The 10,803-nt window shown below is 56.5% G+C and overlaps 1 protein-coding gene across 1 annotated transcript; it reads right to left on the bottom strand.

Moving 5' to 3' along the window:
- Positions 1–2,259: 2,259 nt before the first annotated feature.
- Positions 2,260–9,947, bottom strand: HCRTR1 (hypocretin receptor 1). Its single transcript, XM_007170583.2, has 7 exons — positions 9,749–9,947; positions 9,381–9,559; positions 7,951–8,194; positions 7,468–7,583; positions 5,370–5,596; positions 4,167–4,288; positions 2,260–2,450 (listed from the first exon to the last, which is right to left on the bottom strand). Exons 1-7 carry the CDS (start codon positions 9,945–9,947, stop codon positions 2,260–2,262), a joined length of 1,278 nt encoding a protein of 425 aa, XP_007170645.1.
- Between the last annotated feature and the right edge of the window lie 856 nt (positions 9,948–10,803).

Genomic DNA, 10,803 nt, shown 5'->3' with positions numbered 1-10,803 from the left:
ATGTCAGGCTTAAGCCAGTTCAGCCCCGGTTCTCCTCTGGGCTGCTGTCATGCTAGAATCCTAGAGTTAGGTGGAATCCAGTTCCCAGAGGCCAGGCCCCATGCAGAGCTAGAACCCCCTCCATTACCCCACTTTGAGTCTGGCCTCTGCTTGCCAACCTCCAATGACAACTCAGTGCCTTTCCAGGCAGCCCATTTCCTCCTAGACTAGGAGGACTTCTTCCTGATGTGGATTCCAAATCCCACCACCTTGAAAACACTACCCATCGGCTATGGTTTTCTCTCTTGGGCCACCCAGAACATATTTCACCCCTTTCTGCATGCCAGTCCTCTAGATATCTGGAACCCGCCACCACATTCCCCCAGGTCCTCCCTTCCCTAGGCCAGATAGTCCCGGGCTCTCCAGAAGCTGTTCACTGAGCTTCATTCCATGGCATCCTGGTCACCTCTGAGTTCATCTGAGTCCCCCAAAATGGAGGCCCGAGGCCCACCATGGTGCTGGGTTCAACCCACAGAGAATAGAGTAGAACTGCAGCCATTAGGGGAAGCTTCTGTTGTTTCTTTGCTCACACTGAGCCAAGTGTTTACTGAAACCTGTGTCTAGAACAGTGTCGATCATACTCTGTCACCTTTGTGATCAGCTGGGGCTGAGGAGCCCAGGACCTGGGTTCTTCCTCGTGGGCATGGTTGGTTCTGGGCTTGGGGGTCAGCCCTCACACCTCATTCCACACACTGCCCCTCCAAGCCTGGCTACAAACTTGACAAACAGCTTTGTATCCTAAGGCTAGCGGGAGGGGAGTGGAGAATGGGCGGGACACCCTGTACCCTCTGGCAACAGCTGCACATCTGTGGCAATGTTCACGGGAGCTGGGCTGGCGAGTCATCTGGAGAGCAGGATGATGTGCTCAGACCACTCCCTCCACCTGCTCTGCCTACGAGGAGGGGTGCTAAAGCATTCCTGGGCTGGGCCCCTGGCAGGAGCCGCGGTTTGCCCCACTTCTTGATGGGTGAGGTCATTAATCAGGTTAAGCAGACCCAGCGGTGCGCATGGCCGAGCTGGCCTCTGCCAGATGTCTCCCGCTCCTCTCAGCAGAGAGTCCTTCAGACTACTTCCCACCTCGTGCTCTGGCAGCAAGGATCAGGGCCTCTGGCAGCCCTCTAATCATCTTGGTGGCAGATGGAGCACATCTAGCCCAGTCTCTGGCTTTTTCTTTTAAATCTGTGAGTTCATAGAAAATAAATGCAAGCCCTGATTTCCAAGAAGGTGAAGATAACAGTAAATCGGTCTGTTAACCCCGCTGTCTGCCCACCCTACCCCCCTTACCTTCCATAGACTGCTGGGCTCGTGAGCAGACAGATGTGGCCAGGATCGAGGTCGTGGCATCAGAGGATCGGAGCCACGTGAGCGGGCAGGAGCACGTGTGCTCTGAGGCCTGCCCAGGAGCCATCTGGGATCCCGTGTGTTAGGGGACGAGAGGTGGGAGGGGTCAGCAGATAGCAGCATTCCAGCACTGCCTTGTCTTCTCCCCTCCCCCAGCCTCCCCACCTTCTCACTCCTAACCTAAGAAGCACAGATTTTGTGCAATGACAAGGAAAGGGAACGTTCAGTGCCAGGCTTTTAATTACAGTTGCTTCAGGCTGCTGGCCTCCATACCAAACGGCCTCATGGAGAGTGTCCTATCACTGCACGACCGACGGGGTGCAGTCTGTGGTGTGTGCACTTGGCACCTGGTGAGGGTGGGGCTCTGTTCCCACTGGGGAAGGGCTGGGCTCAGATTAGTTCACATGGGCCTCAAGGAGCGCTGCAAGTGCAGCCTGGGCTTTAGAGCCCCTGGACCAGATGGAAGTGCCTGCTGGGACCCTTACAGCAGACTCCAGGGAAGACCTATGATTGGGTAGGAGAGGGGTCTTTGGGAGGAGGACCAAGCTCTGGAAGGATGACGGTGATGGATGGTACTGTGTGGTATAGCCAAGTGGGAGGAACACAACGTTAATCTTGTCCATAACACTACAGTTTACAGAGAGCTTTCCACTTTCTTGAGCGTGCTTAATCCTCACATCAATCCACTTAGGGGACGCAGCTCAGAGAAGGGAAGTGACACTGCCCAGAGTTAAACAGAAAACGAGGCGAGGAGCCCCGGCCTTGCACTGCAACCAGCAATCTTTCCACGAGGAGTGGGGGCAGGTCCCCCAGTAGCCAGAGGAGCAGCACAGGCAGGGGATAGGTTGCACCCCCTTTTGCCACCAGGATGGCCCTCGCTCAGGGCAGCACCGTGGTGACACTGGTGAGCACCACGTGCTCCGAGACTCTGGAGACAGAGCACCGGCTCTGCAAGGACAAGGACTTGTGGCTGGCAGAGGAGCGAGGGCTGGGGGCCTTCAGAGAGCCGCAGGGACCCAGGCCAGGCAGGCAGCAGGAGAAGGCGGCCTTAAACTGCTCCCGGAATTTGCCTTGGTTGAGAGACAGAAGACACAGCCATAAGGAGACAGAAGTGGCAGGAAGGGGCCTTGGGCCCAGGGACACCCACGCAGCTCCAGCCAAGCTGCCTGTGAGGGGGTGGGAGGGAAGGGAAGAGCTGGGCAGGAGAGAGCCCCAAGGCGACCTCGTCACTGCCAGGGAGAGTGAGGACAGAGGCCCTGGAGCAGGTTCCCAAGGAGAAATGCAATTTTCATCTGATTCCTTGACTGCGCTCTGGCTCTGAGCCTGGCTGAAAACGTTTTGTCTGGCTCAGGGAGCTCAGGTCACCTCTGCCCTCATTGGCGGGTAGGTGGAGGGGCTCAGGGCTCACCATCTGTGGCTAGGCTTTCCCCATCTCTGCCCCATGGTGATGAAAATGACAGCGGCAGCAGTCCTTGCACAAGGCACTGCGCCGGGCGCCTGAGTTTGTCGCCCAGCTCACCCCATCACCCTGAAGGCCTGGCTGGAGTCCTTTAACCTCACTCCACAGAGGCACACAGAGGTGCAGTGGCTTGCCCAAGGTCACCAGCCAGAATTTGGGCCCCGTTCTCATTCCAGAGCCTTTGCTTAAAGGGTAGGGGACAGCGGGGAAGGAGGGACCATCACAGCCACCTGTACAGTCAGAGGACACCAGGCAACAGATTGTGCTGGAACTGAACAACCGTGTTTCAATCACCCCGCAAGCCTGGCCAGTGCCCAGCAGAGGGCCGAGCACACAGTAGGCACTCAGTAAATGTAGACCAAACGAAGGAATGCACGTCAGGAAGTCTGCCTGATGTGTCCTCTGCCGCTTGCTCATCTCTTCTGTTCTCTCCTCTGAGCTGGAAACCACCCGGCTAGCCTTTGTTGAGTAATTCTTTGGTCTCAGTGAGGGTTACAGCATTGACCCCAGCCCCTTCTTTAACCTTTCAACCTTTTCTCAAAGACTGTCCAGGCTTGAGCAGTCATCTGGTCAGTTCTCTAGGCCTGGTCCGAGTCAGAGGTCTGGTGAGTCACACTCTGCTGGGCCCAGGCGGGGGCCCGGGGTGGGGCCTTTCCACCCTGAGACCAGGAGGTAGTGGAAGGGGGTGGGGGCTATGGGACAGCGGAGAGAGGAGGCCTGGGCTGGGGGACAGGGGACCTGGACTTGCAGGGGGGAGAGTGGGAGGGCTGGTGCTGGAGGCAGGTGGATTCAGGGGTAGCCGCCCCCCCCCAAATTCGGGCCACTCTGCCAGTATGTGTCTAGCTGGGCATGGGGAAGCTGTTTCCTGGCCCTGGGCTGCCTCCCTGGTGGCCCTCCCTTCCCCCTGATGCCTCGATTATGCAGTCATCTTCTCAGGCAGGGGCTCCATCTGAAGCCTGTGTTGACCAGACTGGCTGATTGGCAGTCCTGCTGTGCATGCATCAAGCAGGGGTGGAGGTGAGCTGGCCCAGCCCCTGCGCTCCCACCCACTCAGCGGTCTGCGTAATCTGCAAAACTGGGTCCTGGTGCTGGTCACCTTCTTTGGCCACTATTGGGAGTGTGGCCTGTCTCCCACTCAGAGCAGGGCTCTTGGGCGGGGACAAGTCTTCCCCCTGAGTGGGAGTTCCCAGAGCAGGGTCATGATCGCCAGGAGGCAGCAGGTGTATCCTTCCCCGCATGCTTTATTCAGCCTGGGTTGAAGATGGGGAGACTATTGTCCTGGGGACGGTTGCCACCCTCAGTCACTCTGCGTCCCCAGCCCACTCACCACTGAGGAAGTTGTAGATGATGGGGTTGGCGGCGCTGTTGGCGTACACCAGCCAGTGGGAGAAGGTGAAGCAGGCATAGACGGCTTCTCGGTCGCTGGCTTGGTGGAACATCCCAAACACCCTAGGACCAGGGGGCAGGCCACTCAGAAATGGGATAGATTGTGTGTGTGTGTGTGTGTGTGTGTGTGTGTGTGTGTGTTTATGTTGGGCAGGAGTCGCCGTCCTCATCTACCAGACAGGAAAACTCAGAAAAGGAAGGCGAGTTGACCAAGGTCACATAGCTCATGAATGGCTGTAAAGTACAAGAGTCCCACTGCCCCTTCTGTCCACCAGGTAGCCCTTTCCTGGGCCTCTGAGTCTGGGGTCCTGACCACAGTTTGGGGTTCTTGGGCGCAGAAAGTATGACCAGAGTGGGCCTAGGAACAGGGACCAGGGTACCTCTGCTCAGTCACCAGCTGTGTGATCCCCTGGGGCTCCCCCTCCACTTTATCATCCATCCCCGTAGCAGCATGAGTCATAGACATCATCCATTTTTCAAATAGGGAAACTGAGGTTCAGAGAAGCAAAGTGATATGTCCAAGATCACACAGCCAGGAAGTGACCAAGCACAAACTCACACTGAGATTGTCTCATGGCAAAGAGCCCAGGGTCTTGCCCTGCCCCCCTCCCCACCCCCACCCCAGGGCCTCTCACTTGCTATTCTTCCAGACACCTGTGGGTGTGGTTCCTCCCTTCCTTCAAGTCTCTGCCAAATGTCACTTCCTCAGAGAGGGTTGTTTTTTTTTTTTTAACCATTACATCTAAAGAACATTTTTTTTTAACCCCACCAACCTCTGTCACTGTCATTCTCTATCCGCTTTCCCTATTTTTTCTTCAAAGCAGTTATCACTGGCTGACATTGTAATACATGTCCATTCTCTCTCCCACCAGATGTCACCTCCACGAATGCAGGACATTGTCCCGTGCGCTCGTTCACTCCGTTCCCAGCCCTAACAACCTGATGATTGAGTGCCCAGACGAGAGAATTTTCATGATAGCCCTAGGAGGCAGGCTAGCCTGTATTATTATGGAGAAATAATAATGGAGAAATAATAATAATAATAATAATGGAGAAAGCCAGGTCTTTCTCCGAAGCAGAGAGAGCTCCTTCCTCTGACCCCACCACCTCTCCCCACCCCCAACCCCTCCCCACGCGCTCTCACCTCTTGAGGACATTGAGGACACTGATGGGCAGGTAGCAGAGGGCAAAGACCAGCAGCACCACCATCAGCATCTTGGCCGTCTTCCTCCGAGCTCGCATTTGCTTTACCTCGGCCAGGAAGGCACGGGCCCGAGGCGGGGCCTCTGCGCCCACGCCCTGCCCCTGGTCCTCCAGCTGGTCTGAGGGCCTCTTCCAGTTCCTCACCAGGGCTGACGTGGTGCCGGGGATCTGTCCAGCACACACAGACAGCAGCGGTGGGTACAGCTCCTTGGATGGGTCGTTCTGCTTCGCTGGGCCTGCTCCAGGCTGGACCCTGGGGCAGGGGGAGGTGGGCAAGGGAACAAACCCTTGCAGCAGGAAGGAGCCTAATATTCATGATAAAAGCCAACACTCTGGACTTGAGTGTACTTCCATTTTCCATTAGCTCATCGTGAGACCACCCACCATATGCCTCTTGGGACGGTGTTATTCACCCTTAGTTATAGATGAGGTAGGGGACCCTTGACAAGTCCCCAGGTCACAGCCTGGGGCCTGAACATCCTTCCAGCTACCCATCCATCGTCCTTAAATCACCACCTCCATCTGTGGTGACAGGGGTGGTTGGATGACTCGTGCCTCCCCTAGTCCGTGCCCGACTCTGGGAGGCCTGAGCAAGGGGCGTGCAGGTGGACAGCGTGGAATGGCCTGGGCCTCAGAGCACAGGTCCCAGCCTAGGTCAGTGCCGATAGGCCTGTGGTGGTTCTAGGCTCCTGGAGCAGCCACAGATATTCTCAAAGCCTCTCCCACACTGGACACCTGAATCACCCCACAACAGAAGGGCATGGGGCTAGAGTTCAGGAAACTTGGGATCCAGGGCCAGCTCAGCCATTCACGAGCTACGTGACCTTGGTAAACTCACTTTTCTTTTCTGAGCCTTGGTTTTCCTGTTGGATAAGGATAGCGACTCCTGCCATCGTGACCGGGGGACTGCGAGGAGCAGATGGCAATTGTTGGTGGGCCATAGGGCTGCTCGTGTTCTGGCCAGCTTCCTCTCCCCGCCCGGGGACTGACCCAGGACTCGTCCCGCAGTGCCAGGGGACTATGAGCACCCCCTCCCATGGCAAACCGCCCCCTCCCCCCAAAAAAACCTGCTGTTGGTCAGTTTGTAACAGAGGAAAAAGGAAGGCCCTGGAACCAGAAAGGCTCTGCCACTCATCGGCCGTGGCAGATTGGTTGCCCTTACTCAGCATTTGTAAAGTGGGTAATATTGCTTCTTTGGTTAGATAGTTGTGAAGACATTGCAAGCAAAGTGCCTAATTTGGACAGCAGCACGGAGGTGTTATTGCTGTTGTGGCGCTGAACCGAGCATTGGAACCCCACAGACCCGGGTTTTAGTCCCTGATCATCCACTCGCTGGTGAGGGATTTGGGAGAAGTTGCTTTGCCTCTCTGGGTCTCAGTTTCCTCATATATTAAGGTGGGGATAAGGACTTCCCTGGAGGCGCAGTGGTTAAGAATCCGCCTGTCAATGCAGGGGACACGGGTTCGAGGCCTGGTCCGGGAAGATCCCACGTGCCACGGAGCAACTAAGCCCATGCACCACAACTACTGAGCCTGCACTCTAGAGCCCGCGAGTCACAACTACTGAGCCCACGTGCTGCAACTACTGAAGCCCGCGCGCCTAGAGCCCGTGCTCTGCAGCAAGAGAAGCCACGACAACGAGAAGCCCGCGCACCGCAACGAAGAGTAGCCCCCGCTCGCCGCAACTAGAGAAAGCCCGCATGCAGCAACGAAGACCCAACGCAGCCAAAATAAATAAATAAATAAATTTATTAAAAAACAAAAAGGTGGGGATAACGTATGGTGGGGAAGAGGATGCAAGACTAGCTGGGAGTGCCTGGTACAATAACTGGCAGCTACTGATATTAGAAGGATGTCTGTTACTACTCGGTTCCAGGGCTGGCACTAGCACTTTTGGCCTTGAGTTTGACATGTGCCTAGGCCTTGCCTCTCTGGTTGCAGCCAGGATGGCATGTTCTGAAGGCAGAGGACTGTCTACTCCCTCAGACCAGTACCCCTGTCCCCTCCCATCCCAGACAGTGACACCAGAGTGCGCCTCACCTGGCGGCCCCAGAGCTTGCGGAAGATCTGGAAATAGGCCATGGCCATGAGGCCTAGCGGGGCCAGGTAGGTGACAATGAAGAAGCAACTGTGGTAGATCTTGGGATAGAGATCATCTGCAGGGGCCAAGAGATGCGAGGGTTGGGCTCAATCTGGGAACCCCCAGCCTGCCCTGCTTAGCAATACCACCCTGCCCTGACTAGGGCCAAAGTAAGCAGCTGGGCCCCATACAGGTGCCACGGCAGAGAGACCCTGGAGTTGCCCAGCCCAGTGGTCTCCATCCTGGAGGGACCCCTGGCAGATGTCTACACTAGAGGAGGTACCCACGCCGGAGGTATCCCTGGTAGATGCCTGCTCTAGGGTGTCCTCCCAGGAGATACCCACCCCTGGGTGCCCACCCCAAAAGTGCCCTGATAGATGTCTGCTCTGGGGGCCCCGGAGGTGCCCACTTCAGGGACACCTGCCCAAGGCTCCCGCCGTTACCTGCCCAGCGTTCATCACAGACAGAGAAGAGCCGGGTGCGGTTGGCTAGCTCGGGCAGCACACTGCTGCATTCCATGACAGCAGCCTGGGGCACCATGACAGCCAGCGACACGGCCCAGATGCCCAGGATGGAGCCACGGGCACGCCGGGCAGTGCTCTTGAACAGCAGGGGGTGGCAGATGGCATACCAGCGGTCCAGGGCGATGAAGCTGAGAGTCAGCACTGCCACTGACACAGACACGGCCTGCCCCATGGGGACACAATGTCAGTCCTTTTGGGGGCCACCCAGAGACATGGGGTGAGTGATGGAGCTCACAGCCCAGAAATACCAGGCAGCCAGGTGCAGTGCAAATCCTTACTCCGCCACTTACTGCCTGTGTAGATTTGGGCAAATCACTCACCCTCTCTGAGCCTCGTATGCAGAATGGGAATGTATCATCCACCTGGCAGGATTCTTGTGAGAATAAATGAAATTATGGATGGAGAATGTCCAGCTTGAGACCTGGCACATAAGTAGGTGCTCCCCTACTATGAATAATAATTTACACTTTAGGAAATAACTACGTGGCGGACACTGTTCTCATTATCCTCACAACAACCCTTGAGGTGTGTCCTCTTATCCCCAAGGTACAGGTAAGGAAACTGAAGCAAGAAAGATTAAATAACTTGCCTAAGGTGGATTTCCTCACCTGCCTGTCTTTATTCTCAGGGTTGCCGGAGTTAATGGGTTGAGTGGGAAACCTCCAAATAATGGGAAATCCAAGAGGCATTTCTCTCTGCCCCGGGATCCCATCCCTTCCCCAGGCTGTGAGGAAAAAGAGTCCTCATTCTGGGAGGCAGAGATGAACCTAGGCCAGAGACGTAGGGGCACTGGCTCCAGGAGTGCTCCCTGCCCTCTGGGGTACAGGGAGAGGGTCGAGGGATGCAACCCTCTGGCCAGCTCTCCTTCCAGCCCAGCAACCCTACAGGACAGCCTGACGCCCACCACTGGGAGAGGGAAGGCCCCGGCCAGGATCGGAAGGGGCGGGGAGGAGACTCTTGCCAGCCCGCCACCTCAAAGCTGCCCCCCTTGGGATCAGGGAACAGGTCCATTCTCTGTCACGGTGGGCTTGCGCCTCTCTCCTCCACTGTGTGCCCGTGTACCTGGAAGTGACTGTACATGTGTCCGTACATGCCTGTGTGTATGTCTATGGGTGTGACCTGGAGGGGATCTCTGTATGAGTATATGGGGCTGTGTCTGTGTCTGTGTCCTTGAGTGTCGTGCCTGGCGGCCTGCCCTTGCTAACAATAGAGCATGACACTGCCAAGGTACTGAGCCATGATGTCCTGTCTAAAAGGCAAGTTTGAAATTCACTGAGACCTATGCAAGGCCATGGTTTTTGTACTTGGTATGACAGGGGGGTCATGAGGGGCACCCAGGCAAAGCTCACCTGTAGATAGGGGATGACCTTGCAGAGGGCATGGCCGAAGAGCCAGGATTCAGTAATGTCTACCAACAAGCTAGCCGGCAGGCAGATGGCCGTCACCAGCACGTCGGCCAGGGACAGGTTGACGATGAAGTAGTTGGTGACCGTCCTCATGTGGTGATTCCGCCACACGGCCAGACAGACTGCAGGGTGGGAGCAGGATGAGATGAGGCCGGCGGCAGAGCCACGCCCAGTCTAGCTGGGTCCCATCAGTGAGACCCTTCCCCCACAGTACCCAGTAGGGACTGGGGGGAGGGGGAGAGAAGCAAGGTCCAGGACCCCTCCCACTCCCCAGGGGAAGCCCGAAGCACCACAGGGACCTAGAGACCTACCCAGCGTGTTGCCCACCAGGGCCACGAGGAACACAGCCACGTAGGCGGCGATGAGGACCCACTCGTACTGCTTCGGGTACAGATAGTCACGCCACAGATAGCGGAGAAACTCGTCTTCATAGTCTGGAGGCACTGGGGACGGTTCCCCGCTGCCAGTGGGGACCCCCATCTGGGGCCCTGGGGTGGCCGAGGGCTCCATGAGCTCAGGAGCCACTACAGCTGATGGACGCCCCAGGCTCTCCCAAGGGAGGGGCGCCCCCAGGCCAGGCCTTAGCCCACTTCCCTCAGGGGACCCAGAGTCTTGCACTCAGGTGTTTGTGGTCCCAGCCTGAAACCTTCTGAAGGAAGGAAAAGGGAACATTAGGGAGAGTGCCAGGCAATTTGCAGATAAGCTTCCTCTTAATTCTCACAGTCATGTGGGTTATGGAGAGCCTGAAATCGATGGAGAAAGACAGATCTGCCTTGCATCCCAATTTCATACCAGTTGGGTAACTTACCTCTCAGCCTTGGTTTCCCCATCTATCCCGTGGAGTAATAACTGAACCGGCCTCACAGGGCCCCGCTGAGGAGTAATGAGCTGTAATGAATGCCAAGTGCTTTACCCAGAAACTGGCACCGGAAGCCGGCTTCACGGTCATTGTCGGTTACCACTATTAAGAGCCCTGCTTTGCAGAGGGGGAGATAGAAGCTCAGAGAGGTTGAGCCCCTTGCTCAAGGTCACAAAGCTGCTATTCCAGGTCTGTCTGAGTCCACCAAATACCACAGATTGGAGAGGGGAAGCCATCCTGATTTAAATGTTCTCTCCTGAGTCAGTTCACAGGCCTGAATTTTTGGTTGAAAAACTGGTCAAGGGAGGCTTTTAAAGACCCAGGCCCCGCCCACAAGACCTGCCAGACCCTCCCTGGTGGGGACACACACACACACACACACACACACACACACGCACACGCGCACACACACACACACACACACACACACACAGTGTGGGTAGAGGTGCAGGGAGGAACTGACAACCTCTCCGAAACCGAGGGGAGAGCCCCAGGCACAGGGGCTGG

The sequence above is a fragment of the Balaenoptera acutorostrata genome, chromosome 1 (assembly GCF_949987535.1).
Source record: "Balaenoptera acutorostrata chromosome 1, mBalAcu1.1, whole genome shotgun sequence".
NCBI classification, from domain to species: Eukaryota; Metazoa; Chordata; class Mammalia; order Artiodactyla; family Balaenopteridae; genus Balaenoptera; species Balaenoptera acutorostrata.
Note: the sequence above shows the minus strand (reverse complement) of the source record. Positions and strands in the feature narration are given on the sequence as shown.

Excerpts from the sequence above, each read along its gene's own strand:
- HCRTR1 (XM_007170583.2), bottom strand. The coding sequence starts at position 9,947 with ATGGAGCCCTCGGCCACCCCAGGGCCCCAGATGGGGGTCCCCACTGGC. Across the intron at positions 8,195-9,380 it reads AGGTCATCCCCTATCTACAG|GCCGTGTCTGTGTCAGTGGC; the intron begins GTGAGCTTTGCC and ends CCCATGGGGCAG. Across the intron at positions 2,451-4,166 it reads CATCTACAACTTCCTCAGTG|GCAAATTCCGGGAGCAGTTT; the intron begins GTGAGTGGGCTG and ends CTCTCAACCAAG.